General features: G+C 60.3%; 3 protein-coding genes across 4 annotated transcripts; 2 read left to right on the top strand and 1 right to left on the bottom strand.

The window, feature by feature from the left end:
* Positions 1-716: 716 nt before the first annotated feature.
* On the top strand, positions 717-4,830 carry LOC117647351 (brain-specific serine protease 4-like). Its single transcript, XM_034389070.1, has 8 exons — positions 717-795; positions 2,443-2,493; positions 2,783-2,925; positions 3,006-3,097; positions 3,166-3,272; positions 3,349-3,527; positions 3,618-3,880; positions 4,320-4,830. The coding sequence occupies exons 1-8, from the start codon at positions 723-725 to the stop codon at positions 4,792-4,794; spliced, it is 1,383 nt and encodes a 460-aa protein (XP_034244961.1). The 5' UTR covers positions 717-722; the 3' UTR covers positions 4,795-4,830.
* An 89-nt stretch (positions 4,831-4,919) lies between these two features.
* Positions 4,920-24,624, bottom strand: LOC117646910 (cadherin EGF LAG seven-pass G-type receptor 3-like). Of its 2 annotated transcripts, XM_034388231.1 has the most exons (7): positions 24,497-24,624; positions 21,613-21,777; positions 21,344-21,529; positions 13,784-13,894; positions 8,329-8,610; positions 7,949-8,198; positions 4,920-7,879 (listed from the first exon to the last, which is right to left on the bottom strand). In XM_034388231.1, exons 1-7 carry the CDS (start codon positions 24,527-24,529, stop codon positions 7,689-7,691), a joined length of 1,218 nt encoding a protein of 405 aa, XP_034244122.1. In that variant the 5' UTR covers positions 24,530-24,624; the 3' UTR covers positions 4,920-7,688. The 2 variants fall into 2 exon arrangements, with proteins under 2 accessions (XP_034244122.1, XP_034244121.1); XM_034388230.1 differs by having other exon boundaries at positions 4,920-8,198.
* On the top strand, positions 18,078-20,665 carry LOC117646911 (acyl-CoA desaturase 3-like). The gene is made up of 5 exons (XM_034388232.1): positions 18,078-18,320; positions 18,463-18,593; positions 18,705-18,910; positions 19,301-19,486; positions 20,289-20,665. Exons 1-5 carry the CDS (start codon positions 18,116-18,118, stop codon positions 20,566-20,568), a joined length of 1,008 nt encoding a protein of 335 aa, XP_034244123.1. The 5' UTR covers positions 18,078-18,115; the 3' UTR covers positions 20,569-20,665.
* Positions 24,625-25,753: the final 1,129 nt, after the last annotated feature.

Here is a 25,753-nt window from a genome sequence, read left to right as displayed (position 1 = left end):
GATGGGTTGCCCACCCACTAGGCGGCAGCTAGCGGCAGCTAGCGGCAGCCTGCCGGGAGACTCATGACAGGCTCTAAGAAAGTGCATTGGGCCCCAGTCTCATGTTGGGACGGACGCGTCGCGGGTCTTCTCTCTGCAAGAGATGCGAGGGGGGAACAGCTGTCCACATTCGTTGTACAAAATTTGACCACATTCCACATTCAGGAGGCAAAAACGCCTGTAAGTAGGCAACATGTGAGGCAAAAACACCAGAAAACTTGCACATTCACACAATCATTGTACGCGAAATTTTACAGTGGGTCACCCCTCGAAGAGATGCGATTCGTTCCAGCCATCTGCAGGCTCATTTCTGAACAGTGCTTTCGCCACTCCGTCCCAACCGCGCGCAGAGGGTGCGCCGCAGGGGGTGCGAGAGAGACTGCGGCGAGCTCACTGTTCAGAGGCAGCCTGCCGCACGGCTTGCTCAACAGGGGGACCGTGCAGGGCCCTTCAGAGGGGATGCTGCCTGACGCTTGCCCATTGCCCATTGCCACTGTTGCTGGTCGTGTACCGCGTCACCCACACGCTTAATGGGCCGGGCCCAGGCGGGGGAGGGGGAGGGGGTGGCGGGGCGCGGTGGGGTCGGCGGGGGGCCGGCGTCGGCACCGCCGCGCCCAGTAGCCCGAGCCGGCGCGGCCGCCCCCGCCAGCCCCCGCCTGCAGGCTGCTGCAGGCCTGCACAGCATGGGGACTGCGGGCGCCGCCAGCTCCGTGGTCGTCCTGGGCGTGCTGTGCGCCGCGCTCGCCTCGGTGGCCGGTGAGTGCTTCAGGCTGGCCTTCAGGCTGGCCTTGAGGCTGGCAGGCGCCTCCGCCCCGACGACGTGGTGACCGTAGTGACGCCCGAGCCGTCCGCGCCCCTTGCTGCGCTTCGCCCGGCTTCGCCCTTTCGTTTCTCTGTGGGACTGCCCTCGTTGGACACAGGCGTGCGCTGGGGTCAGGGGTGTTGCCGACAGTGTTGCCAACAGCGTTTGCCAACAGCGTTGCCAACACACTGTGTCAGGCGCGTTGACTCGCTCGTTCCAGATGTGGAGGCGGCCAAGAAGGCGACGCCGGCTCTCGGTAGAAGCCTAGGCGGCCTAGGCGCGCCGGCCGCCGCGACCGCGCCCGCCAAGATAACGCCCCTCGCGGCCGCCGCGGCCCTCGCCAAGACCGCGGCCCTCGCCGCCCTCGCGGCCTCCACCAAGACCACCGCGGTGGCAGCGCGCGCGGCCTCGACGACGGCCTCCAAAAGAAGCGCCAAGCCGGCCACGGCCACGGCCTCGGCCACGGCCACGCACCGCGCCACCCGCAAGCCCGGCGCGCCCAGCGGCGATGACGCCGGAACCGGAAGCACAGCGGCCGCAGCCGCCGCCACGTCCGCCACGGCCGCAGCCACGACGGCGTCGCCCGGGGCCGGAAGTGGCCGAGAAGGACAGGAAGTGGAAGCAAACTTGACAGGTAGGGGCGGCTGGCCGGCACGAGGCACCCTCCGAGAAGACACAGTGCGCAGTTCGATGGCTCGTTTCGATATCTCGCTTCCGTCAACCCGACCCAGAGGCACGACTGTGGACGATTGTTGAGGGGTCAGCTGCTTCGGCCGCTCTGTGTACACTGTGTACTCTCGCTGTTTCGGAGTTCGAACGTAAAGAGGCGCCCCTAGGGCCCGCGGCCTGCGGGACAGGGCGCGTTTCGCGAAAAGAAAAGTTTTACTTTAGTTTCTTGACGGTACACAGCGAGTCTGAGTGCATTGACCCCTCGACTTGCTTAGAGGAGAGTCCCACAATAAAATCAAATTCTGAGCCCCGACGAAACCTGGCTAGCTTGTCTGGATATTATCCAACGCAGGCTGCGAACTGGCAACACCCTCGTGTTACCAATAAATCTCTGAACAGAGTGTTTTCAGTGCTGAAAAAATGATACTGAAACGGCACTTATAGCAAGAGGTCGCCCCAAAACAAAAAAAAATACAAAAACAAATAAAAACAAAGCGCTTACCTTGTTTGACTCCAGCGGTCGTGGCTCTGTTTGGCGTTGTCGGGTCGCGTCCAAATTAATAAGCAAACAGTCGCACTGTATTCTTTTGTTTTCCTTATCGCGATGGCACGTGTTGAGTTACTGCCGACTTAGGTCTCGGTGGCGCCACCTTCGCGACGCTGCGCCGCCCTGCGCCCCTCCTTCCCATTTCCTTCCCTTTCCTCCCTTTTTCGTCCTTGTTCTCCTCATCCCGCTCCCTCGGCGGCGCAACTTCACCCCGAAGGGTGGCGCCTCGAGTCCGAACAGTCCGAAGCGCTTCAGCCGTTTGGTTGGCTGCTCGGTCCGCCCGGCCCGACCGCCGGCCAGACCGGGCGGCAGCCACTACCTCGCCGCCTTGACGGCCTTGACGGCCTTGACTTACCGCCGCCCTGGCGTGCCTTGGTGCCCGCAGACGTGGCCGTGCTCAAGTCCGCCCTGCCCAACAAGCCCTTCATCAAGCCAGGTGAGTGCACGGCGGGACTCGCGTCTAATATCTCGCGAGATCGATTCCTCGGGACCAGCAGACTGATTCCGAGAGTCTCGTTTCCGTCGCCGTGTCTCCCTCGCACTCACGGGGCGCCCCGTGAAGGTGTGAGGGAGACAGTGACTCTCGGAATCAGTCTACAGAGCGACTAGGGGACCCCCTCAGCGTCTCTGGACGTCCCACCCGGAACAGATCCCGCCGTGGCGGAGCGATCAGTCTGGCCCCGAACTTGCGCAGCCGGTGACTGACGCCGGCTCCCGTCTCGCAGGGATGTACCCGTTCATCGCCACGGTGCAGAAGACGTGCGGGGCGTGCCACACGCGCCAGTTCTGCGCGGGGGCCATCCTGGCGCCGCAGTGGGTCATCTCCATGCCGCAGTGCGCCGAGACCCACCCCGGCGAGGGCCTCCTGGTGAGCGCAGTGCGATTCAGGAGACTCGTTTCGCCGCTCCGTCTCTGTCGGAGGGGTGATCTGAAGCTTGCCGCCCACAGGTGCGGGCGGGAGACTCCTTCATCTGGCCCGGGGACCACACCCCGACGCAGAAGGTCATCGAGGTGGTGTGGCACGAGGCTGCGACGTCAACGTGCGTGGCGGACTGGGCGGACTGGGCGACCCGCACGGCCCGCACCTCCAAAAACTTGTTGCTTCCAGGGACGACTACCCCAAGTACGACGTGATCCTGATGCGCCTGGAGAACAGCTTCCAGTTCGGCGAGAACATCAACGCCATCGCACTTGCGCCACCCACGCACCCCGCAGGTCTGTCTGTCTTTCTGTCTGTCCCTCTCGCCGAGCGCCTCGCTAGAGAGTGACAGTGTGTGCCCTGTGTGACCAGAGGGCGCCCTGTCCATGGTGGGCTGGACCACGCCGGGCCACGCCGAGCAGGTGGAGCTGAACGTGACGCACGGCACGGTGCGCGGCACGGAGGAGTGCCAGAAGATCGCGCCGCAGGAGGCGCTGCCCGCGGACACCCTGTGCGTGCAGCCCGTGGAGCCCCTGCCGGACCGCTGCGGCGTGAGTCAGTCAGTCCGCCAGCCGCAAGGCCAGCCGGCGATACCCCGCGCCTACACCTCAGAGTATTGACGTTGACGTGCCACGCCGCAGTACGACCTCGGCGACCCGGTGTTCGTGGAGGCGGAGCAGCCGCTGCTGGTGGGGCTGCTGAGCCGCTGGTACCTGCCCTGCGTGCCGGACCGGCCCGTAGTGGCTCTCAAGATCAGCTCCATCTACGCCTGGGTGTACGAGAAGGTGAACCCGCCGCCCGTCACGCCCAGGCCCGCGCACTCCACGGCGGAGGCCACCACCACCACGACGGCCGCCACCGCCTCCACGCCGACGACCCCCTCGGCCGCCCCGACGCACTCCAGGTGAGGGGTTGTCTCCGACGCACTTTTCAGAGTCGTGTTGGAGGCGAGGGTAGGCGAGGGGCCAGTGGAGGGCCCCTGCGGTGGCGAGGGTAGGCACCCTGCTCAACGTGCGCGTGGCGGGTTTGCCTACCCCGTCCACCGCAGGGGCTCCAGGCCGCCACTCCGCTTGGCAAGGGAGCGCCTCCATGCCCGAGTTCTTCCACTGCAACCGCCGACATCAGCGCACTCTCTGCCACCAATGCCCATGTCCCCGCAGCTCAACGTCGCCCTTGTCGACGGTGCCGCCGCCGACCACGCCGTTGACCACGCCGCTGACCACGCCGACGACCACGCCGCTGCCGCCGTCCCCGCCGTCCTCCTCCGCGCTGCCGGCCACCACCACGCCGCCCCCCACCACGCCGTCGCCCACCACGCCGACGTCCACCGTGACGGCGTCCAGCCCCACGGGGTCCTCCACCTCGACGCCGCCGCGGCCCGCGTCACACGTCAAGCCCATGACGGTGAGCAGCTCCTCGGCGTCGGGCGCGCTGTCCAACACGTCGTCCACGTCGGACGCGGCGCTGCTGGCCGGCCACATGGAGTCCAGCCTGTCGTACTCGCTGGGCACGGCCAGCGTGGACGCGGCCAAGCCCGCGCTCGCCAACTCGGTGAGTGTGGGCTGGGCCAACTGCCGCGACATCGGCGGCGCCCTGGGCATGTCGTACGCCCTGGCCTACTCCTTCATCGGCGAGGGCGCGGCCACGGCGGCCAGCACCGTCAACGCCACCTGCCTCGAGATGAACGCGGTGCAGTCCCAGGGCTGGAGTATCAGCACCTCGGGCGGCTCGGCGCCCGTCAGCGTCCGGGCCTTCGTCATGGAGCACCTGGCCTCCATCCCGGGCCTGCCGCGCCAGCCCACGCTCAAGTACCTGTAGAGCCGGCGGAGCCCCGGCGTGTAGACAAGAATAAAGCAACAAAAAAACAGCAACAACACTGTTAGCCTGACGAGTCAACCCACCATGCAATTTGGTCGAGGAGAGGCAGAGAATAGATCACTTGGTTGCTGTATTATCTTTATTATAATACGTTGAGAATATCAATACATATAGTTTCCTCTTGGATTTTTCACATTCTTGACGCAATCCACATTAACAAAAAAGTACTCCACATGATTACAATAATGTATTTTTGTTGATGAAGGAGTGGCGAAGAGAGCAATTTTAATCGTAAAATATTTGATTAAAAAAATATGAAGGGGACACAATTAAGTGGGGAGTTCTAATGGTACATAGAAGGACAAAATTTAACTTGACATATAACTCATCACAGAAAGCGGGATAAATAAATAAATAAATAAATGAATGAATAAATAAATAGTAAATTTTGTACCACACAAAGGAGAGTTGAGATTTTTATCATTAATATTCTACCCACTTTTAGGCAAGAAGTAGGACAGTGGGTGTCAGAACTCTGTCGAAATTGAAATAAAGAAGACAACCGAAATAGTGATAACCCCTCCAGGACTTAAGTAACTTTTTTTTTATCAACAAGACCTTTCTATAGTTCCCTCTTTTTAACTTCCTTTCGGCGTTCCCGATTCCTAGAGCCCGCGACTAACCAAGCGAAGCTAATGCCGTTCGGCAACTGAAGTAAACAACGTTCGGCAACTGAATTAAACGGAAACCCGATCCGCTCTCTTTTTCTCTTTGGCGACGAAATGAAGTGAGCCTCGCGAAGGAGATTGTCTCTTTTGATTTGTACGCTTTCTCACCAGAACACCACACTCGCACACACGTTATTTAAAACTACGATAAAGTCTTGGTTTTCGCTTAAGGAACTGCCACAAGTTCCGAATGTTCCGCGGGCCATTGGCAAAGCGTTGCTGCCGAGGCGTCGCACGGGAGAAAGGAGCGGGTTTGTGCGGGAGGGTGGAGGGGAGGGGGGAAAAGGTGGGGGGGGGAGAGGCGCGCGAACGACAACGAGATGATTCCCCTTGTCTAAGCGTCGCACATCTAACAACCCCTTTTTTTCCTGTTGGCGCTAGCGGCGCCACGGTCGTGCGGCTTTTGTCTGATTTAAATATTCCGCTTTGTCCGAGTAAATAACTCGAAAGCATCGGGGTCCTTCCGAGTCCTTCCCGGAGGTTGAGCAGTGGGGCGAGATTGGGGAGGTGGCACGGCGTGGCACGGCGTGGCACGGCAGCGAGAAGTTGAAGAGGGGGAAGGGGAATGCCATTCAGACGGCCATTCATTTGAACAGAATGACTCGCGAACAAAGGACAGTTTTTCTTTTTTCGTCTCCTCGGGAGCGTCGGGACTTGGAGATGATGGCGTGCCGGGCTTATTCAAGAGGACCGAGGTCCGGTCCGGAGGTGTGGGAGGGGACGCCGAGGCCGCCGAGGCACTAGCTAGACAACTATTTGGGCTAAGAGTGCGCCCGTCATTCCATCCCCTTGCCCTGTCACTGTGTTTCTATGTCGCTGCGTCGTCGCGTGGACAGCGCTCCGTCCCGGCAGAGGGGCGCGCAAAGCGTCAATTCGATTCATAGCTACGCGTCGACTCTGTGTTCTGAGCCGTTTTTCTCTAACAACCGCGAATCTTAACCAACGCACTGGGATCCACAGGTATCCACAGCGAACGGAAAATATCTACAATACTCAGCCTTGGCCTCTTGACGGTCGTCCATCCTACGGTACTCTGCCCAGCTGAGCGGGGGCGACGAGGGAGGCCCCGGCAACCCCTCGCATTCAGGAGAGCTTTCCTAAGTACGCAGCGCGATGAAAGATACCTTGCAGGAGGTTCATTTTGCACTCAGTCGAAAGGGAGGATCTAACACTTAGCTCAAATTTCTTTTTGATTTTCTTTTCGTACACGTAGTCTCTGAGAGAGAATTACAATACTTACAATTGTTGATTGTTTCAAGCTTACTGTGTATAAAGTTGAGGTCGCTGAGCTTGGCACGGTGGCGACCACCAACGACTAAGGCAAACGGCACGATTCTACTCGAAAATGCTTGCAGTGAAGGGACGATTTTCGATTTGCACAGACATTTCCCCGAGTTTTTCATTTTTACTCACTAACTGCGAACAAGGACACCGACAAGCGACAACCCTGTTTCAGTGGTGATTAATTACTTCTAACAAAAAACAAATGAAAACGAAAAAACGTTACAGCACCTAAGAACAATATCAGTGTTATTCATACAGCCAGATTATTTTTATCACTCACAATTTAGATAATAAAGCAAAAAGAAAAGAGATTTTTTTGTTTTGTTTTTTTACGGATACAATCCCTTTTTTTAAGGTAAAATTTTCACAAAGTCTCTTTCAATTAAAACCTTTTTTAAACTCCCAACACACAACGGAAAATTTTAAACATTTATCAAAGCTACACAAACACAAATAACAAACAAATTTAAACCCACGTCTACCAATCAAAGCAGTTTAACCGCGCATGGGTAACTTTAGCGCTTCATTTCTCATTTCCGAAAGGTGCCCTTCTTCTCTGAGTTGGTGCGAACGAAGAAGGGGGGACATACCAACCCGTGCACCCCAAAAAAATGGTTTCTTGATTTTTGATTTACTTGGTTTTTGTAAGCAAAGTAATCTCGACACAAGAAAAATTTTCTTTATTCAAGAAAAAAAAAATGGAATAAGAATTTTTTTTTGCAAAAACCAAGAAAAGTTGAATTTTTTTTGATCCAAGAAGTCATTTTTTTGGGTGTGGGGCGCAGTGAAACGGGGGCTCACTCAGAGCCTCACACTGGCCGCGCGGCGGAAAATGGCTCGAGGCTCGGCATTGGCTGGGGTCGGCAGCCAATGGGAGGCCGCTCACGAGCTGATGGTGCTGATGCCGCCGTCGTAGCGCATCTCGGCCAGCTCCTGGCTGAGCGCGGCGGCGGCCGGCGAGCTGGCCGCCGGCAGGGCCGCGTCGCCGTCACGCAGGAAGGACTCGTCCCACCGGGAGCAGGACGAGGACCGCGGCGGCGGACGCACGTGCACGCGCGGCTCCCCGGACATAGCTGCGCCGACAAGGGTTTCGTTTCGACGGAAAATTGAAATAAAAAGAGAAGAGGGAGACGCTGCCTCACCGTTGCTGCGCTCCAGCGCGGCGTTGGCGGCCCAGATGAGGGCCTGCTCCTCGCCGTGCGCGTTGAAGGCCGTGCCGTAGGCCGAGCCGTACCCGCTGCCCTTGCCCCAGCACCCCGCGTCGTCGTCCTCCAGCAGCAGCTCGTCCTCGTCGTCGAGGTCCTCGCCGTCCGCGCCGCCGCACCAGTCGCCGCCCTCCTTGTGGGACTCGCGCGGCACCACCAGCCACGCGCACACCATCAGGAACCAGTTCTGCAACACGCCGGCACGCGGACGTTAGCGCCGGTCGAGTCCAGGGTAGGCCAGCCCGCCGAGCAGCCGCGTCGCCGGGCCGGCCTAGGCGGCCTCCAGCGCGCTGGAGCAGCGCCGTCCCGTCACTCACCAGGAAGCCGTTGGTGACGAGGAAGAGCAGCGGGTACGTGAGGAACGTGGAGTTGTCCATGGCGACGACGCCCAGGAACCAGTCGGCCGAGTACAGGGGCAGCATGGCGGCGGCGGCGCGCAGCGAGGTCCTCAGCTCGGCCGGCGTGGCGGCGTCTCGCTCGCGCACCGCCTCGCCGTCGTGGCCGCCGGCCGCCGCCTCCGTGTCCACCGCCAGGTCCTTGTCCACGTCCTCGGCCACCGGCCTGGCGCGCAGGCCGCGCAGCGTCAGCGCCGAGTTCACCTGCAGCAGCGCCAGCAGCGAGCCAGTCAGCAACAACAACAAGCGGCCGCGCATAATCACCTCCCGTTCTTGTTGTTTTTCATTTATTCCTCCACTTTAGAAATCCAACGTGAAGCTCGCTGCTCGCGATCCGCCCCACAAAGGGGCGCGGTGGGAGATCACGGTCAAGAGAGAGAGAGAGAGAGGGAAAAAAGCGCTTTTTTCTTTTCTCTCTCTTGTTTTTCTTGTTTCCTTGTCGTCCGCACCCCCGGCCGGCCCGGCCAGGGCCGCCGTACAGAATTGCTTTCCAAGATCTTCCAGCGACTTTTTCGTGGCCCTTGTTTCTTGCAGTCCGGTGTCTGTGCCCGTCGTGGCCTGTGTGGCCCAGGCCTGTGTCCGGCATGAAAGGGTGGAACGCCAAGGCGCGGGCTGCACACCTTGCCGCCCCGCCCCGCCCCGCCCCGCCCCACTCTCAAGCGGCACTCAGCGCGGCCTGCGGAGGGGGCGGGGCGGGGCGCGGACGCCTATAAGCCGCCTGCCATTAAGAAGGCTGCGCCGTGCAGCACCGCCCCCGCATTCGAAAACAAGGGTCGGGCCAGAAGCCCCTCAAAAAGTGGCTTATTAAAAAGGAGGCGCCCCGCTCCGCCCCCCCCCCCCCCGCCCCGCCCCGCCCCGCCCCGCCGCGCCCCGCCCCGCCGCGCCCCGCCCCGCCCCACGCTGTTTGCGCCGCATTCTTTATTTCGAGGCGGCAACGTGAGGAAGGCGAAGGCGAGCGGATATCAGAGTATCAGAGCGAGGCCTCGGCGCGCTGCAGCACGGGCCGTGGCGGCCCAAATGGCCCCCCGAAACGGACGCACCGACTCCACCCGAAATGGCATCAGCGAACTGCGGAAATTTGCTCACCGTCTCCCGAAATCGGCGCCGAAATTAAATCTCTCCGTGACACCCGGAACTTAAACGAAATCAACTTGACGACGCGTTCGTGTAGTCGTTTTATTTTCCCCTCCCCTCCTCTCTCTCTCTCTCTCTCTCTCTCTCTCTCTCTCTCTCTCTCTCTCTCTCTCTCTCTCTCTGCTCGTGCCCTTGCGCCCTTCCACGCGCTGCGTCGCGCGTGTCGCCCACACTGTCGGCGAGATACAGCCGGGCGGCTCCCGCGCAGTGGTCCCGTCTCTCTCGCACTCACGCGGGGCGGCGGGGACGGCGTCCGAGAGCGACGGAGACAGAGCGACGAGACGCCCGGTGCTGCCCCCTCGCGGCGCCTCTCGGAATGCCGTTAAGTTGGTTGGAAGGGCGCCACGGCCACGCCACGCCACGGCGCCATGGCGGGGCCGCACAGTGGGCCAGAAGACCGGTGGAGGCGGACAAAACTCGAGGCGCGTTTTGAGCTCCAGAGTCGCTAAATGGGACTCGAACCGAACGTGTGACCCCACCAATGGATTGCTCTCCGAACGAGGAATCCATTGGTGGGGTCACACGTTCGGTTTGAGTCCTGTTTAGCGACTCTGCAGCTCAAAACGCGTCAAGAGTTTTGGCAGCCTCCACCGGTCTTCTGGCCCACTGTGGGCCGCCGACGCAGCGGGGTGGACGACGACGGCGGACTCGTGCGGCGGGCCTCGTCCCTCTGTCTCTCCCGCGGCACTCATGGGAAGCGTCGTAGGGGTCGCTCTGTCTCTCTCGAGTGCGAGAGAGACAGAGCGATGTAACGATCCTCGCCGGGGACGACAAGCAGTGCGATATTGCAGACGCGCGCCACGCGCAGCGCGCCTTCATGTCCTTATTGGCTGTGCAGCGTTACTTGATCAGGCGGTGGGGGAGGGGGAGAGAAAGAGAGGGACAGAGAAGGACAGAGAGAGAGAGAGAGAGAGAGAGAGAGAGAGAGAGAGAGAGAGAGAAAAGGAAGAGGAGGGGGCACCCTGTGCGTAAACGGCGGCGGCGCGCGGGAAAGGAGAACGAGGAGGCTCTTGTGTGTGTCTTTTTATTCGGCCGAGTTGGGCGCGCGGCGAGCGGTGAGGGGCAAGGAAGTATGACCGTGGCCATAAGCAAGAGTGAGAGAGAGGGAGGGGGTGGGGGAAGGAGAGCGGCACCCCCACTTGATTTACCGCCGCCCTGAGTCAGGCTGATGGGGGCAGCGTATCTAGAGCCCCCAGCCAGGGAGTGAGAGAGAGAGGGAGAGAGCGGCCCTCGGGTGGCTGGGCTCCCCTAAGCCCGGGCCGGGCCGGGCCGGAACGGGCCGCTGGCATGGAGATGGTCAGCAAGCTAGCGAAGCCGAGCGAAGCTAGAGATGCAGCAGGATCCTCGCTCCGCCCGACCCCGCTCCGCCAGGTCACCCCCCCCCCCCCCCCCCCCCCCGCGCCGTCGTGAGCACCTCGTTGCGCGCATTAGTGCGTCCGGGAAAGCTAATTGGCCGACGGGCAGCGAGCCGAGCGATTCAGAAAGACGAGCCGCTCTGTCTCTGTCGCACTCGCGGCACTCGCGGTGACGACGCCGTGCAGGTGCGAGAGAGACGGAGCGAGAGCGGCATTTCACAACGCATCCATCTTGCTGTTGTCGAAACGCCGCGCGGCGGGGGACGACGACGTGTAGGCGCGTGGCGGGGAGGGGGGCAGGGGTTGAATTGGGGCCAGCTCGTTCTAATCAGGGCCTGATTGTCGGCGCGTGGTGGGCGCGGCACGGCGCGGCACGGCACGGCACTGCCCATTGGCGACACAAGCGGATTCGTTAGTCGAAGCGATGCCACAGCGGCGAGCAAGGGGTTCAGTCGAGTTCCTTCTTTCAGCGAGGTACACGCCGCTGGACCCCACCCCGCCCCGCCCCGCCCCGCCCCGCCCCGCCCGCCACCCGCCACCGCGCCACCGTGGCGCAGCACAGACCTCGGTGATTTGTTTGCGTAGCGAGACCTCTTGTCGCGGCACCCCGTCCCTTCCAAACTCGTTCGGCCCAATGCCCCCTCCCCCCCCTGCCGTGACAGCTGCGGGCTTGGCCGTGCCGCCGTGCCACCGCCACTGCATTTCATACCATCGGGCCAGAACGCCCCGCCCGGCGCCGCCATGTGCACGTTTGCCAAACAGAATGCAACGTGACTAGTGGCCTGTGGCGGCGGCATGGCGGCGGCATGGCGGCAACCGCTTGCGGGGGGTAACTCAGTGCCGGAGTGGGGCGCAGGGCAGGGGCGCGCCTCCAGAAGGGCGTGCCGTCGCTCTGTCTCCCTCGCACCCCCAAGGGCCGCCCCGCGAGTGCGAGAGACACGGACGTTCGGAGGCAGCGCGCAGCGGTCTGGGAGTGCAGACTCCAGAGCCGAGGCGGTGGCCTCCACTCCTCCAGGCGCTCCAGGCGCTCCAGGCGCCAGCAGCTGCGGCATCGGGGACATCGGGGACAGCAAGGACGACTGCTGTGTGGAAAAACTGCTCAACTGATCGGGGCCTCGCAGCCTCGCAGCCCCGAGTTGGAAGCCTCGCCAATATGCCGCCGCCGCCCTGTGCCGCCCCGCCCCGCCCTAGTGCCTGAGGCACCGAGGCCGAGGCGCAAACTGCCGCCCGATTCCGAAAGACCGTTAAGTCGCTCCGTCTCTCTCGCACTCACGCGGCGCCGCGTGGGGGTGCGAGAGAGACGGACACTTGCCTTCGACACTCGGCGTGCCGATGCCACGCCTGCCTGCCTGCCTGCGCCACGCCGACCTTGGCGAGCTTGGCGGCGAGGAGGCTTTGGGCTTTGCCCGCGCTGCACAGTGGGCCAGAAGGCCAGTGGAGGCGGACAAAACTCTAAACGCGTTTTGAGCTCCAGAGTCACTTGAATGGGACTAGAACCGAACGTGCGACCCCACCAACGGATTGCTCTACGAACGAGGAATCCATTGATGGGGTCACACGCTCGGTTCGAGTCCTGTTTAGCGACTCTGGAGCCCAAAACGCGTCTAGAGTTTTGGCCGCCTCCACCGGTCTTCTGGCCCACTGTCTGGCGCCCCGTTGCGACATCATTTTGCCAGGCCGCCGCCGCGTTTGAATCCGACGCTTTTACCGCCGTTTTTACAGCGCGATCTCGATATGAATATCGATTATTGACAGCAGCGGGGCGGCTCGGCTCGGCCGCGGCGGGCATTACGTCATCATCGGGATTCACCGGCACTATATCTTGCCGTGGAGGAGCGTCGCGCCAGCGTCTCCATATATGGGGCGGCGACGCGTCGACGCGGCCACGGGGATGAAGGCGGCCGAGCCGAGCCGGCCTCGGGTCTGCTTTATGGTGGCGATAAAGCTGCTACACTGCAAGCCCACTTTTTCATTTTTCCCGCGCGACGAAGCGACGAAGGGACGGAGGGGACCGCACGGGCGTGGGCAGGGCCGGGCCGGGCCGGCGGAGCGGAGGCAGCCCGTGTGAGGTTAAGACCCACCGGAAATTGCCCCGGGGGAGGCCCGTGCCCCAAACCACTGCGGGGGGGGGGGGGACGAGCGGCGGACAAGAGAGGTAATTGGGGGCACCCCGCGATGGAGTCGAAACTTTTAAGTACTGTCAAGCCTTTTCCCACCGCGCAGCGCTTTCTCTCCGGAGCCACAGCGCCGCTCTGCCGCTCCGCCGCCCCGAAGTATGAAAAATAAATCACTCGCTATTGGAAAGACTTTGTTTTGGCTGCTTTTCCTCCTTCCCTTTTTTTTACGGTGGCCCGGAAGCGCGAGGGAAGTACACTGTGCAGCCGCCGCCACATGCACGGGTAAAATGGGTTCATTGTGCAGCAACCCTCAGTCTCTCTCTCTCTCTCTCTCTCTCTCTCTCTCTCTCTCTCTCTCTCTCTCTCTCTCTCTCTCTCTCTTTCTTCCTCCTCCGGCGGCGTACGTGCTGGACGCCCCCGAGACGGGCCAACTCGTCTGGAGACGGACTGATGGATAGCACTGGGCCGAATGTAAACACACACTCACTCACTCACACTCACACAAGAGCACTCCGCTGCGTCTGCCAATAGACTTTGACGACCGTGCGGACGGCCCGGCCCGGCCGGCCAGGCGGTCCCACGAACTCGCGGATTCACACGCTGTGAAAAATCGATTTCGCGCGCGGGTGGGAATCACTGAGTCCGTTTGGTCCTCGCGGCCAGGCCGGGCCCGGCGGGCAGCGGTCCGCAGAATGACCAGTGTCGCTGTGTCCCCTCTCGCACTCACAGGGCGCACCGCCCCGGCCGGCTGCGAGAGAGAGGTCAACTCACCGTGATCATGAGGGTGACGGGCGCCACGAAGGTGAGCAGCATGCCCCGCTGCACGGCCATCCAGCAGTAGCGGTGCGTCTCGTAGGACCGGGGCTGCGCCGCGTACATCGCCTGTGAACAGTAGTAGCGCAGTCAGTACAGGCACAGTCAGCGGCGCTCGAAACGCGCGTTCGAGTCCCGCATTTCGCTCCGCATATTTTCATCGCGTTTCCTCCCCCCTCTGGACGCCGCCGCTGTTCGGCTAGGGATTAACCACCGACCGAAACAACCCTCTCGCTCCATCTCCACTCCACTCCAAGAATGTTTTGTCCGCCTCCACCGGCCTTCTGGCCCACTGTGCATGGCCCCAGCCTGTACAGTGTACAGTCGCGTGAGCTCGTGCGGCTTGAGCCGCTATACGCCGCTACCCGCCCAAGCGGGGCCACCAGGAACACCCAGCAGCAGGGTAGGCAGGCCCAGATCCTCCGGGGGCGTTCCCCCAGCCCGGAGGCAACCCGGAGGCAGCCCGGAGGCAGCCCGTAGGCTCCAGGGAGCATCCCCTCCGCCCGTAAGCTCTTGCGAGCGACCATGGGGCCAGACAGACAGGGCCAGACACTCCAGTACATCTCGAGCAGGCTGGAGCAGGCTGAAGCAGGCAGGCTGGGGCAGCCTCACGACTCAGACTCGAGTCGAGACGAAATCAACCGCGGAATCCCACTCGGCAGACTCATTGTGCGTGGCTTCAAGTGTTGGGCACCCGAGAGAGAGAGAGAGAGAGAGAGAGAGAGAGAGAGAGAGAGAGAGAGAGAGAGAGAGAGAGAGAGAGAGAGAGAGAGGGAGGGAGAGAGAGAGAGCTGATCGTCTGGGACGGGCTCGGCTGCGACCTGCACCCCACCGCACCCCACCGCACCCCACCGCACCCCACCGCACCCCACCGCACCCCACCGCCCCGCGTCGCCCCGCGGCGCCCCACCGCCGGCAGGTTACGGCGTTACGGTGGGGTCAGTCGGACACGGCGAGCTCGGGCGAGGACCCGTCCCGACACCGTGTCATCGAGTACACTGACAGTCGGGCGCATAAGTTTAAATGCTTTTTTTTTTCGTTTTTTTTTTCGTGGGTGGGGGAAGGAGGAGCTGAAATCATACCAACATTACCGAAAGGTGGACGCTTCTTTGTAGGCGCTCTTTTGGAGAGCGTCGCCACGGCGTACTGCGTGCGGTGCGCGGTGCGGTGGGTCTATCGGCCAGCCTCCATATTCCCAGAACGGCGTCCCCCTTTTTTGACGTCCATCACTGCGTGACCCTTGATTCGTATGCGAGGTGGCGCGGCGTGGCGCGGCGTGGCGCGGACTATTAGGCGGCGCCGCACGTACCACCCCACCCCCACCCCCACCCCCGCGCTCCTCCAAGAAAGAAGGGCTGAAGGAGGAGACCTCGGCTATAGATCCAAGGGCGAAGAGCAGCCCCCCACCCCTTCCGCGGTACGTAAAGTAATCGCGAATATATTGACAGCCCCCTCCCCCTTTCCACTCCAGCAACAGTGCAGGCGGCACGATTGGGCGTGAGGGCGCGTAAGTCATTTACAACCCGCTTTCATCTCTCTGCAGGCCGATTTCGCGCCGTCTCTCTCGCACCTCCCGAGGAGCGCGTCCCGGCAGCGAGAGAGACGACAGACTGCCTTCTTGTCCGAGGAACGGAAAGGCACACTGCGAAAAGCAGTCAAATGGGGCGGTGAGGGCCAGTGTGACGTCGGGAGCACGTACGTACGCACAGCGCCGCGCGGTGCGCCGTAGTACCGCGAGTCGCTGAATAAAATACATAAACACGCAGCGCCGGTTCAGTCTTTTGCTCCCGGCTTAGCGGATCGAACGGCCAGGCAGCAACAACAGCCAGAGCCGACGTGACCGGGCCCGAGGGTACACTCAGAGCAGAGCGATAATACGAAAGTTGCCCCGGCGAAGATCAGGCAAGTGTGCTAAATTAACGAAGTTCCGGCCACGCCGCGCCGCACCAGCTTTCGGATTGGACGAGGAATGGCTGCTGCTGCCGCACCGTCGTTGCGTGTTTTGATGGAGGCGATTTGGGAACGGACCCACACCGTTGCACAACGCAGCCACAGGTCGTTGTTGATTCGGCGTGCCTTTTGTTTTGGTTTCAGACCCCGCCGGCGAGGGGCACGCTAGAGGGCCGGGAGAGAGACGGCGCTCGCTCCACTGGGAAAGTCAGCCGAGTGATTACTCATGTCCGAAGATGGTTCTGATGTCAGGAACCGATCGGACTTATTGGCGGCGCGCGACCCGACTGTACACAAATTCGTCGGAGTTGACATCAGTGTTGACACCTGACGTCAGGGGCCTTCAGGGGCCTGCTGCGGCCTGCAGGGACCCGTCAGACCTCCGCACGAAGAGCTAGCCTTGCGCAACCGGCGCACACGTGACAATGCGGTGCAACAGGCGAGAAGCAAACCGCCATTCCTGACGATTCCCCGTCCACTTCGGAGAAATTGAGACTCAGCAGGAGCCGAGCAGCCAACCACGACCACCACCAGCAGAGACGTGCTGTACAGTACAGTGCGCGGACGGCCTGGCCCTTGGGACGCGAAAAATAAAGATGCCTGTCTGTGTTGGGGAAAGCTGCGGCCTGGTTATGAAATGAACGCACGAGAGCTCACAAAAATGATCGGTCGAGTTCAAGTTCGACTTAGCGTCCCGCGACTTGCAGCCATCGGTTGTTGGCTTCAGATTCGCGACTCGGATGGGTTGGGGTGGCTCCGTCCGAATATCAAAGAGCCTGGATCTAAACTCCTCCATTCTCTTCGATTGGCACCGAAAAGGAGAACTTACGGGATTCCAAGTCAGTAGTATGGCACACCCATACTCAGTAGTATGGCACACCCATACTCAGTAGTATGGCACACCCATACTCAGTAGTATGGCACACCCATACTCAGTAGTATGGCACACCCATACTCAGTAGTATGGCACACCCATACTCAGTAGTATGGCACACCCATACTCAGTAGTATGGCACACCCATACTCAGTAGTATGGCACACCCATACTCAGTAGTATGGCACACCCATACTCAGTAGTATGGCACACCCATACTCAGTAGTATGGCACACCCATACTCAGTAGTATGGCACACCCATACTCAGTAGTATGGCACACCCATACTCAGTAGTATGGCACACCCATACTACTCAAGTCAAAATAACTAAAACTGGCGGTTGTCATCTATTCTACTCAACTCTTTGGACGGAGCTCCCCGGTCGTGCTTCTGGTGGGGCGACGTGCCCAGCTGCAGACACACGCCGAGCAATCGGCTAAGCGCATCGCCACCAGAATAATTGTGTGCGTCCACGTGTTGGCGTGTCTACGTGTTCACGTGAGCCGCCACCACGTGCGCGGAGCATTGCGGAGCATTCCCTGACCCCCACTCCGCTTTTTGGGGGTACGCAGCGGGGCCTTTAACGCAAAGATGCTTCGAAATGTTGCCTCAAACAACCCATTTGTTGTTTTCACTCACGTACACAGACCATGAAAGTGCGTGAACACTTTTTAATATCGAGAACATCACAAATACCTCCGAGTGAAAAAATATTCTAAACAAATATTGAGGAAAATATTTGAATTTGTTAATACATGTAAATACCCAATAAATGCCTTAACAATATGTGTTCAAAAAGTGATTGTAACCATCAAAGCAGTGGTGACACGAATGTTAATATTTTTATAATTCTCCCGTATAAACAACGCCATCAAAACTGGCAAAGTTAAAGTACTCTCGATCGACTTTTTTCAGCGATGTTTTCCCACTCCTTACGCACTATCAAACTCACTGTCGGGACGGTGGACCCGGTCCGATCCCACGCAAGTCAATGCCACGACAAAGGCACTGTTTTTCTTCAATGATAGGGGAGCCGACGCCGCATCCTTCGGAAAGCAACAACAGCGGGATGTCTCGCCGCGGCTGCTGGTTCGGTGGGTACCGTTCGGTTAGGTTAGGTCGAGTTCAAGTTCAACTTCGGGTCCCGCGACTCGCAAGCTGCTTGCAGCTCTCGGCTGTTGGCCTCAGATCCGCCACTCGGATGGACAGCTCCAAAGAAGTCTTGATTGAAACTTGTCCATATTTTCGTCGATTGGCTCAGATGGTTAGGTTAGGTCTATGGCGCGAGTCGCGGTAAGCCGGCAAGCGTCGGCGAATCAGGCGGGAGGGTCGGCCGCCATTATGCCACGGCAACGAGACCTCTACGAGGCTACGAGACCCATGCAGATGACCATTCGGCCGAGCGAATAAAAGACGGGCGCCCAGGCTGCATGTTGCACTACGTCCCGTGGAGTCGCCCTGCACTATGGCCCCCCTCAGCAGCGAAGCGCCCATGGCAGCGCCCGCCGTCGTGGTCGACGCCCTGGAGCCCGCCAAACAGAACAAGCGATACTTCCAAACGGATATAGTGTGGAAAAATGTGACAGTTTACGCCATAGGCCATTTATTAGCAGTGTACGGCGCATACCTGGTGTTGACTTTCCAAGTCAAAATAATAACCTGTATATATAGTAAGTAAATCCTACAGTGACTGAAAGTTGAGTGCGCTTTGGCTACCTCATTTGACTACGCTCCTAGGAAGTGTGTTTGCAAAGAAAGTACTTTCAATACTTTCGCGTACCCTACATTAATGAAGTTTTTTTTCGCTTGCAGCATTTCTATTACTCTTTTTCGCATCGCAAGGCATCCTGGCGGGGGCACATCGTTACTATTCCCACAAAACTTATAAGGCGAAATTCCCGCTTAGACTGTACCTAGTAGTAGCTAATACTCTGGCATTCCAGGTAAATATTCCATTTTATTAGATTTTCTTTACCGCTTTGTTATTCTTTTTTTTTTTTCAAATTTATGCGTGCTTATTTGTTTGCAAACTGAGGTTTTTGGTCTGTCGGCAGAACTCGATCTGGGAGTGGGCGCGCGACCACCGGCAGCACCACAAGTACTCGGACACGGACGCAGACCCGCACAACGCCAACCGGGGCTTCTTCTTCTCGCACGCGGGCTGGCTCATGATGCGGAAGCACCCGGCCGTCATCGAGAAGGGCAAGAACATCGACACGTCAGACCTGGAGGCCGACGCTCTCGTCATGTTCCAGAAGAAGTGAGTGCGTCAAAGTCAAGTCGGGCGTGTCACAGTGAATTCGAAAGTGAGAAAGCGGCCAATGAGAGGGACCCGTTTCAAGATCAAGATGTTTTCGTTAGGTTGTGATGACTCCAAAGTGCGACCTGGTGTTGAGTCTGAAGGGTCGAACGACTGGGTGTTTGTTTTCATTTCTTTCAAGTATTGGTGCACAGTGACGTAGACAGTAAGCTCTTTTTAAATTTAGGTGCAAATATCAGATTCTTTGAAAATTGCTTTTGATTTTTCCAGGAGCTAAGTAGCGTCGCCCCTAGAAATGCCTTAGCTGTTGATAATTTTAATATTTCTTAATCCCACATCGCGTGTCAACGCCACCCCAGTATTTCACTTGTGAAACTTTCTTTTTTGCAGCCACTACATCCGGTGTTACATAGCTGCCACCTTAATCTCATCCTTCGCGATACCGATGTACTTCTGGAACGAGTCGGTGTGGATGTGCTTCCTGATCCCGTACGCGCTGCGGACCGTCTACTTCTACAACGCCACCTGGCTGGTCAACAGTGCCGCGCACGCCTTCGGATACAAGCCGTACGACAAGTAAGGAAACAAACCAGTCGTCGATGAAAATAAGGACCATCCACGCGCGCTGTTATCAGTCGTTTCACCGCACTCAAAGGTTAAATTTGACACTGGAAATGAGGCTGGAGACGCTAGGGTGAAGCCTGAAGTCTACGCCAGGTTGGGAATGGGCGTTGCTTTTCTCAAGAGTTGACTAAACTAGACGTCAAACCGACTTTGTGTGATTGTTTTCAACCTCACTCGTGTACATTTTGTCAGAATGTCAAAAAAATGTCTGAAATCCTGATCAAAATTCGCCCACCTCTGAAAGCTGAAATTCTGGGAACGTACTCTGATACTGACGGTTTGAGTTCTACAGACTGTCAGGAGATGTTTTCAGCTTTCAGAAGTGCACGAATTTTGATCAGGTTTTCAGACAGGTTTCTGACATTCTGACAAGATTGACACGAGTGCTGCGCACTGACAGTTGAAACAGTCACAGTGACTTTGCTCTTCAACTTTGCTTTCCAAATCAAACGGAGAATTTATGAAAGTAGGGATTCGAGTCGCCAACGACACACCTGAAGGAAGTGCGTGTTCTCGTCCTCAGCCGCGGCAGCTAGCGAATTTTATTTTATCGAAGGACTTCCCTCGGCTGCCGTTCCAAGAACACACTTCGGCTCGGTTGCGCAACGGCACCTGCATTGACGCACAACCGCGCGTTTAGCAAGTTAAGAGTGGCCACTGCAGACACGCCGAGGCACACCGAGGCACGCAGTGCAGGCCCGGTCATCAAACTCGCGGTTTCTGACCTTCCCTCTCCTTCCTTTCCCGTCCGCAGGAACATCAAGCCGCGCGAGAACAAGCTGGTGTCGCGGCTGACGCTGGGCGAGGGCTGGCACAACTACCACCACACGTTCCCCTGGGACTACCGCGCGGCCGAGTACGGCCCGGGCAACAGCATGACCACCGCCTTCATCGACATCTGCGCCAAGATCGGCTGGGCCTACGACCTGCGCTCCGCCAGCGACACCGTTATCAAGGCCAGGGCCATCCGGACCGGCGACGGACACCACCCCATCGCACAGCAGCAGAACCTGCAGAACCACCACCCGCACTGAACCCCATCACCCCACCCCGCCTCATTTATACTCAACCCCAAAAAAAGGAAAAAAAGCGCAAAAAAACAATAAATAAACATGTGTTAACCAATGCAGAGTACGCAAATGAGGTATTTGACGCGCCGGTCGCGTGCGCAGCGTGTTAGGGAGTCGCCAGTGCCGGCTAATGGGGCCTGGCCTGTGACCCGGGGACGCGCATAGAGGTGGTCGAGGCATGGTCGAGGAACCCAACGGCTCCAAGGTCACCGACGTCGCCGTCGTCGGGCCGCCCAGAACGGCGGCCGCTTAGCGGTGAACGGGCAAAGTTCGTGATTCATTCGGTGGAAAAGTTGGCAATATTGCGATTGGCTCTCCTCTCTGCGATTGGTGCGACTGGGTGCCCCGGCCGGCTACGCGGCTACGCGGCACCGCTCCGTCGTGGATCACAGGCACGCCGGGGGAAGACAACGCTTCGGCGAGCACAGATGCCTTCGCCCGCTTGATATGAGGAGACACCGTGCCGGAGCCGAGAACGGAGCCGAGGGGAACGAATCAACATGTGGACTGGAAAGCTAGGCGGACCTGCATGCCGCTTCGCATCGCAGCGTCTGGCGGGAATTCAGTTTCCACAAAAAGGCACAAAAACTACCCCTATAAAGAAAACTACAACATAAATAAAAACCAGCACACAAGCACACAAAATAAAACTTAAAAAAAAAGTCGATGCTGAGGGGAATCGAACCACAGGTTTCAGATTGCGGGTTGGTGCCCCAGACCACGCGGCTACACCACTCACCGAGACGAGAACAGCGGGCAGCAGCCACACGGCGGCGGCCACGGGGCGGAAGGTGGTCGGGGCGGCGTTGCAGCGCAGGCGGTACGCCAGGAAGGCCGTGTTGGCCAGGAACCAGCCGCCCGTCACCAGGTGCAGGTAGTGCAGCGCCAGCGCCACCCACTGGCATCGCAGCGGCTCGCCCACGGACTGCGGCACGCAGGGCGGCACGCACAAGGCCGTCAGCAAGGTCAGCTCAAGGTCGACACGCAAGGTCACGCAGGGTCACTCACCTGCACGCCCAGCATGAACACGAGGTTCTCCACGATGAGGGCGAACTCGACGTTGAACAGGACGGCGGTGGAGACGTCGACGTGGCCGGGCCGCAGCCGCCTGGTGGCGGAGGCCAGGCAGAGGAACTGCGCGACGAGCGCCAGGGCCGCGCCGACGATCACCACCTGGACGAACACGGAGGCCGTAATGGTCGTCATCGTCAAGAACAGGCGCCAGAAAAGGGCGCTAATCGTGGCGGGCCGCTTCGATAAGTCACTTCGATTAGTCGCCTCGTTTCGATGCAAATGTGTGCGGTCCGCGGGCCGGGCGGGCTTGGCGTCACGGCGGGACGACTGCGCGCGGTCGCCGAAACATCGGTTCATCGCCCTGTCTCTGTCGCACTCACGGGGCGTCCCTTGGGGTGCGAGAGAGACAGCGCGACGCGCTTCGGAATGGCGCGGCCCGATTCAGACCCTTGCAGACTCGCTTTGCAGGCTTTGCAGTCGCCGCCAACGAGTTCCTCTTTCATGCCAATCGTCAGGCTCGCGCTTTGAGACTTCATTACCACTCCTTTGGGGGAGTTGGCGGGGCGGAGCGCGGAGCGCGGAGCCAGGCAAGGCGACGGGACCGCGCACCGTCAGAGAGACACTCTTTTCATGCTCTTTCTTCTCCCCCCGCGCTGCCGTGGGCCATGGGGCCGTGGGCACGCAAACCGCGACAGCGCCGCCTCGCTACCTGCTCCAGGACCTCCAGGACCTCCAGGACCTCCAGGACCTCCAGGACCTCCAGGACCTCCAGGACCTCCAGGACCTCCAGGACCTCCAGGACCTCCAGGACCTCCAGGACCTCCAGGACCTCCAGGACCTCCAGGACCTCCAGGACCTCAAGGACCTCCAGGACCTACAGGACCTCCAGGACCTCCAGGACCTACAGGACCTCCAGGACCTCCAGGACCTCCAGGACCTCCAGGACCTCCAGGACCTCCAGGGCCTGCGCCAGGACGCAGGAACCGCGGCAGAAGTCTTCCCTCGGCCTGTCTTTTCAAGTCCCGTCGCCGACTCGGGCATTGAGTGCCGCCTCCCCGACGCCCCGGCCGGGCCCGGCCCAGTCACCCGACGACGAGCTACTAACTCTGCTCTCTCCCCACCCCGAGCGCAACATTTCCAATTCAAGAATTCCGTAAACAGCCTTGAGCAGTGCTCTGCCGCCGATGCACCCTGGCTGGGAGCCGCGCCAGCTGCAGTCCTGGAGTGCACTTCCATTTGCTCGCCTCGCGTGGCGGGGCGGGGCGGGGCGTGGCGGGGCGGGGCGGGGCGTGGCGGCCCTACCCAGTCCGATCATCTCGGCCAACCCACAGCCACAGCGCCGCACCGAGACACCGACCCGTTTCGAGCTCGCTTCGGGAACGGCTGGGAATGCGGATTCCGTCGAGTCCGTCTCACGGAGCGGCCCGGAGCGGCCAAACCTGACGGGACGACCGCCCGGCCCGGTCGGCACTCCGAGTGATTGGATGGACTGGCTGTCCCCACCACGTTTTGCAGAAAAATTTATCGATTTTCGGGGGGAGGTACTCGATTGCCAGACCTGCCGGGCGCCTTACGGAGGCGAGGTAGGCCATCCCGTCGAACAGAGCTGCCTCCGGACTGCCTACCTCCCAGGCGGCTCGGCAACAGTGTTTGTGAGGCTGTGACGGTGCTCGCTCTGGCTCTGCGACAGCCCGAGGGAGAGGAGGAGATGCGCTCGGGCCGGGCGCCGGGCCACTCGGCGGCAAAGCACGGCACTGCCGGCCGAGTGGAAGTTAATTCAAAGCGAATTATCCATGAAATTCGAGGGCGAAGTGGCGGTCGGGTTGAGAGCCAGGCAGCGGCCGTGCGCCGTGCGCTGTGGGTCACTCGCCTGTCCTGCAGCGCCTGCGGACCGGTTGCGACTCGGGTTCCGAGAGTCGCTCTCGTCTCTCTCGCACTCACGGGGCATCCCGTATCGGTGCGACAGAGACAGAGCGACGAAAACGACTCCCAGTGTGCTGCCTCGCCTGCCCAGGGCTGCCCAGTGAGGCGCAGAGGCACGTCGAGGCAAGTGCACGAGGCAGCCCCCCCCCAATCCAGCCAAGGGTCCGCACAACTTTCTGGGCCGCAGTGGAATGGGCAGGGAGAGGGCAGGGAGAGGGCAGGGCGGCGGAAAAATTATTTATGAGGTACGGCTCAGATTTCATTATTGCCGTTTGTGCCGGGGATCTTTTTTTTTTTTTGAGGACGATGAGGTGGTTAAGGGAGAGTGAGTAACGCAATTTCATCGGACTTATTCAGCCGACTGGCTCGCGCGAGTGAGTGTGTGTGTGTGTGTGTGTGTGTGTGTGTGTGTGTGTGAGAGAGAGAGAGAGAGAGAGAGAGAGAGAGAGAGAGAGAGAGAGAGAGAGAGAGAGAGTGCACACACCCGCTCGAGTGGTTCTGCTTGCCCCGCTGGAGTCAGGTTTCATTTTAAAACCGTGGCGGCGTCTTCTGCGCACACACTGCCTTCGCTATTGTGTTGCGGGAGAGAACCCCGACGGCCCAAATCTCTGCAACTTTGCACCCCGCGGCCCCGCGGCCCCAAGGCGCGGGGCGTGGCTCGGTCGGTTACGATGGCAAGCGTGGAGCCTTGCGGCCTGCCGGCTCCGGGTTCAATTCCCAGCGAGGGTGGCGTTTTATTTATGCATACCACGTCAGCCCGGCCCGGGCCGCGTGAAATTCGGCATCTCCATACACTCCCGGCGACGGGCTGGAATCCGCGGCTGCTGCCGGCTGCCTTCGGGGAGGCCCTCGGCGTCGATCACGCCGTCATGGTGCGTGGAGTACAGTGTACACACACCAGGCAGCAACTAGCGGCCAAGTCGGCCCCTGCACTGTAGAACCTGGTAGAACCCACCTGCTTGCCGGCGGCGCCCTGGTTGCGCAGCATCAGCTCGGCGCGCTCCCGCTCGCGGTAGACGTCGCCGTCCAGGCGGTCGTGCTCGCGGAGGTCCTGGTCGGCGGCGGGCTCGACGGGCAGGTCGAGGATGTCCTCGCCGGGCACCACGCCGCCGGGCTCCCGCTCGAAGCCGGCCTCCAGCACGCCGGGGAGGTCGCCGGCGGCGCGGACGTCGCCGACGGGGCCGAAGACCACGTCCACGCCGGGGTCCTCGGGGATGAGGTCGTCGCGCGCGTCCCGGCCCACCGACAGCACGGCGCTCGTCAGACGCACCCGGGCCACCTCCACTGGCGGGGCGTCGTCCGCCAGTGACGCGCGCTCGCGCTCGTCGGCCTCGTCGACGGCGTCCTGGCGCAGCGCGGCGTCCGGGTCCGGCACCACGTCGCCCTCCGCGCTGTCCGGGCCTGCAACAGTTTCACAGTGTCAGTGGGTTAATTGGACGCCGCTACACTGCCGCACTCCACATTTCACTGCGAGTCTCCCGGCGGTGATTTCGGACCAGAATGGCTGCTCCGCTCGACTCCGCTCCTCGCAGTGGCCCGGAGCAAGCGAGCAAGACAGTTCTCTCTTTTTTTGACTCTTTTCCCCGTTCGTCTGGGTGAAGATAGACTGGTGAATGAGATTGGCTGCCAGGGGCGGATTTCCTGCAGCTTCAGGGCCCTGCCCCACCCCGCCCCGCCCCACCCCACCCCGCCCCGCCCCACCCCGCCCCGCCCCACCCCGCCCCACCGCGCCTGGCCAGCGCCTAGAGCTCGCAAACAAATTCAGTGTCTCGGATGACAGGCAAAGAAATCCCTCGTCGGAATGCTGGGCGCGGGCGGCGCGGCGTGCAATCCCACCAAGAGAGGCTCCGTTCCTGACACGCGTAAGGTCGGAGAGGGGGCGGGGGGCGCAGGAGTTAGTTTGTAAGAGATATCCCAGTGCAGAGGCAGATCCCCTCCTCCCGTTACCTGACGCAGGGCGTGTTACTGTGTTACACAGGGTTGTTAACGGGGAATGGCAAGTTTGTTGTGCACAACAGTTGGCTGCGCCTAGCGAGCTTAGCCCTCTTTGCCGCCCGGCCTGCTCCGCGCCCCGCGCCCCGCTGCCTGCCGCGTTTCCTCTTGGTGATCCCGAAGGCCATGCCGCGCCCCAGTCCCAGGACTTACCGTTGCCGGCGGTGAGGTTCACCGACGTGTCGGGGTACTCGGCGTACATCGGGTACTGCTCCTCGTC

Source organism: Thrips palmi, unplaced genomic scaffold (genome assembly GCF_012932325.1).
Source record: "Thrips palmi isolate BJ-2018 unplaced genomic scaffold, TpBJ-2018v1 HiC_scaffold_2, whole genome shotgun sequence".
In the NCBI taxonomy this organism is placed as follows: domain Eukaryota; kingdom Metazoa; phylum Arthropoda; class Insecta; order Thysanoptera; family Thripidae; genus Thrips; species Thrips palmi.
The sequence above is the reverse complement of the archived record's forward strand: the minus strand, read 5'-3'. Positions and strand labels throughout refer to the sequence as shown.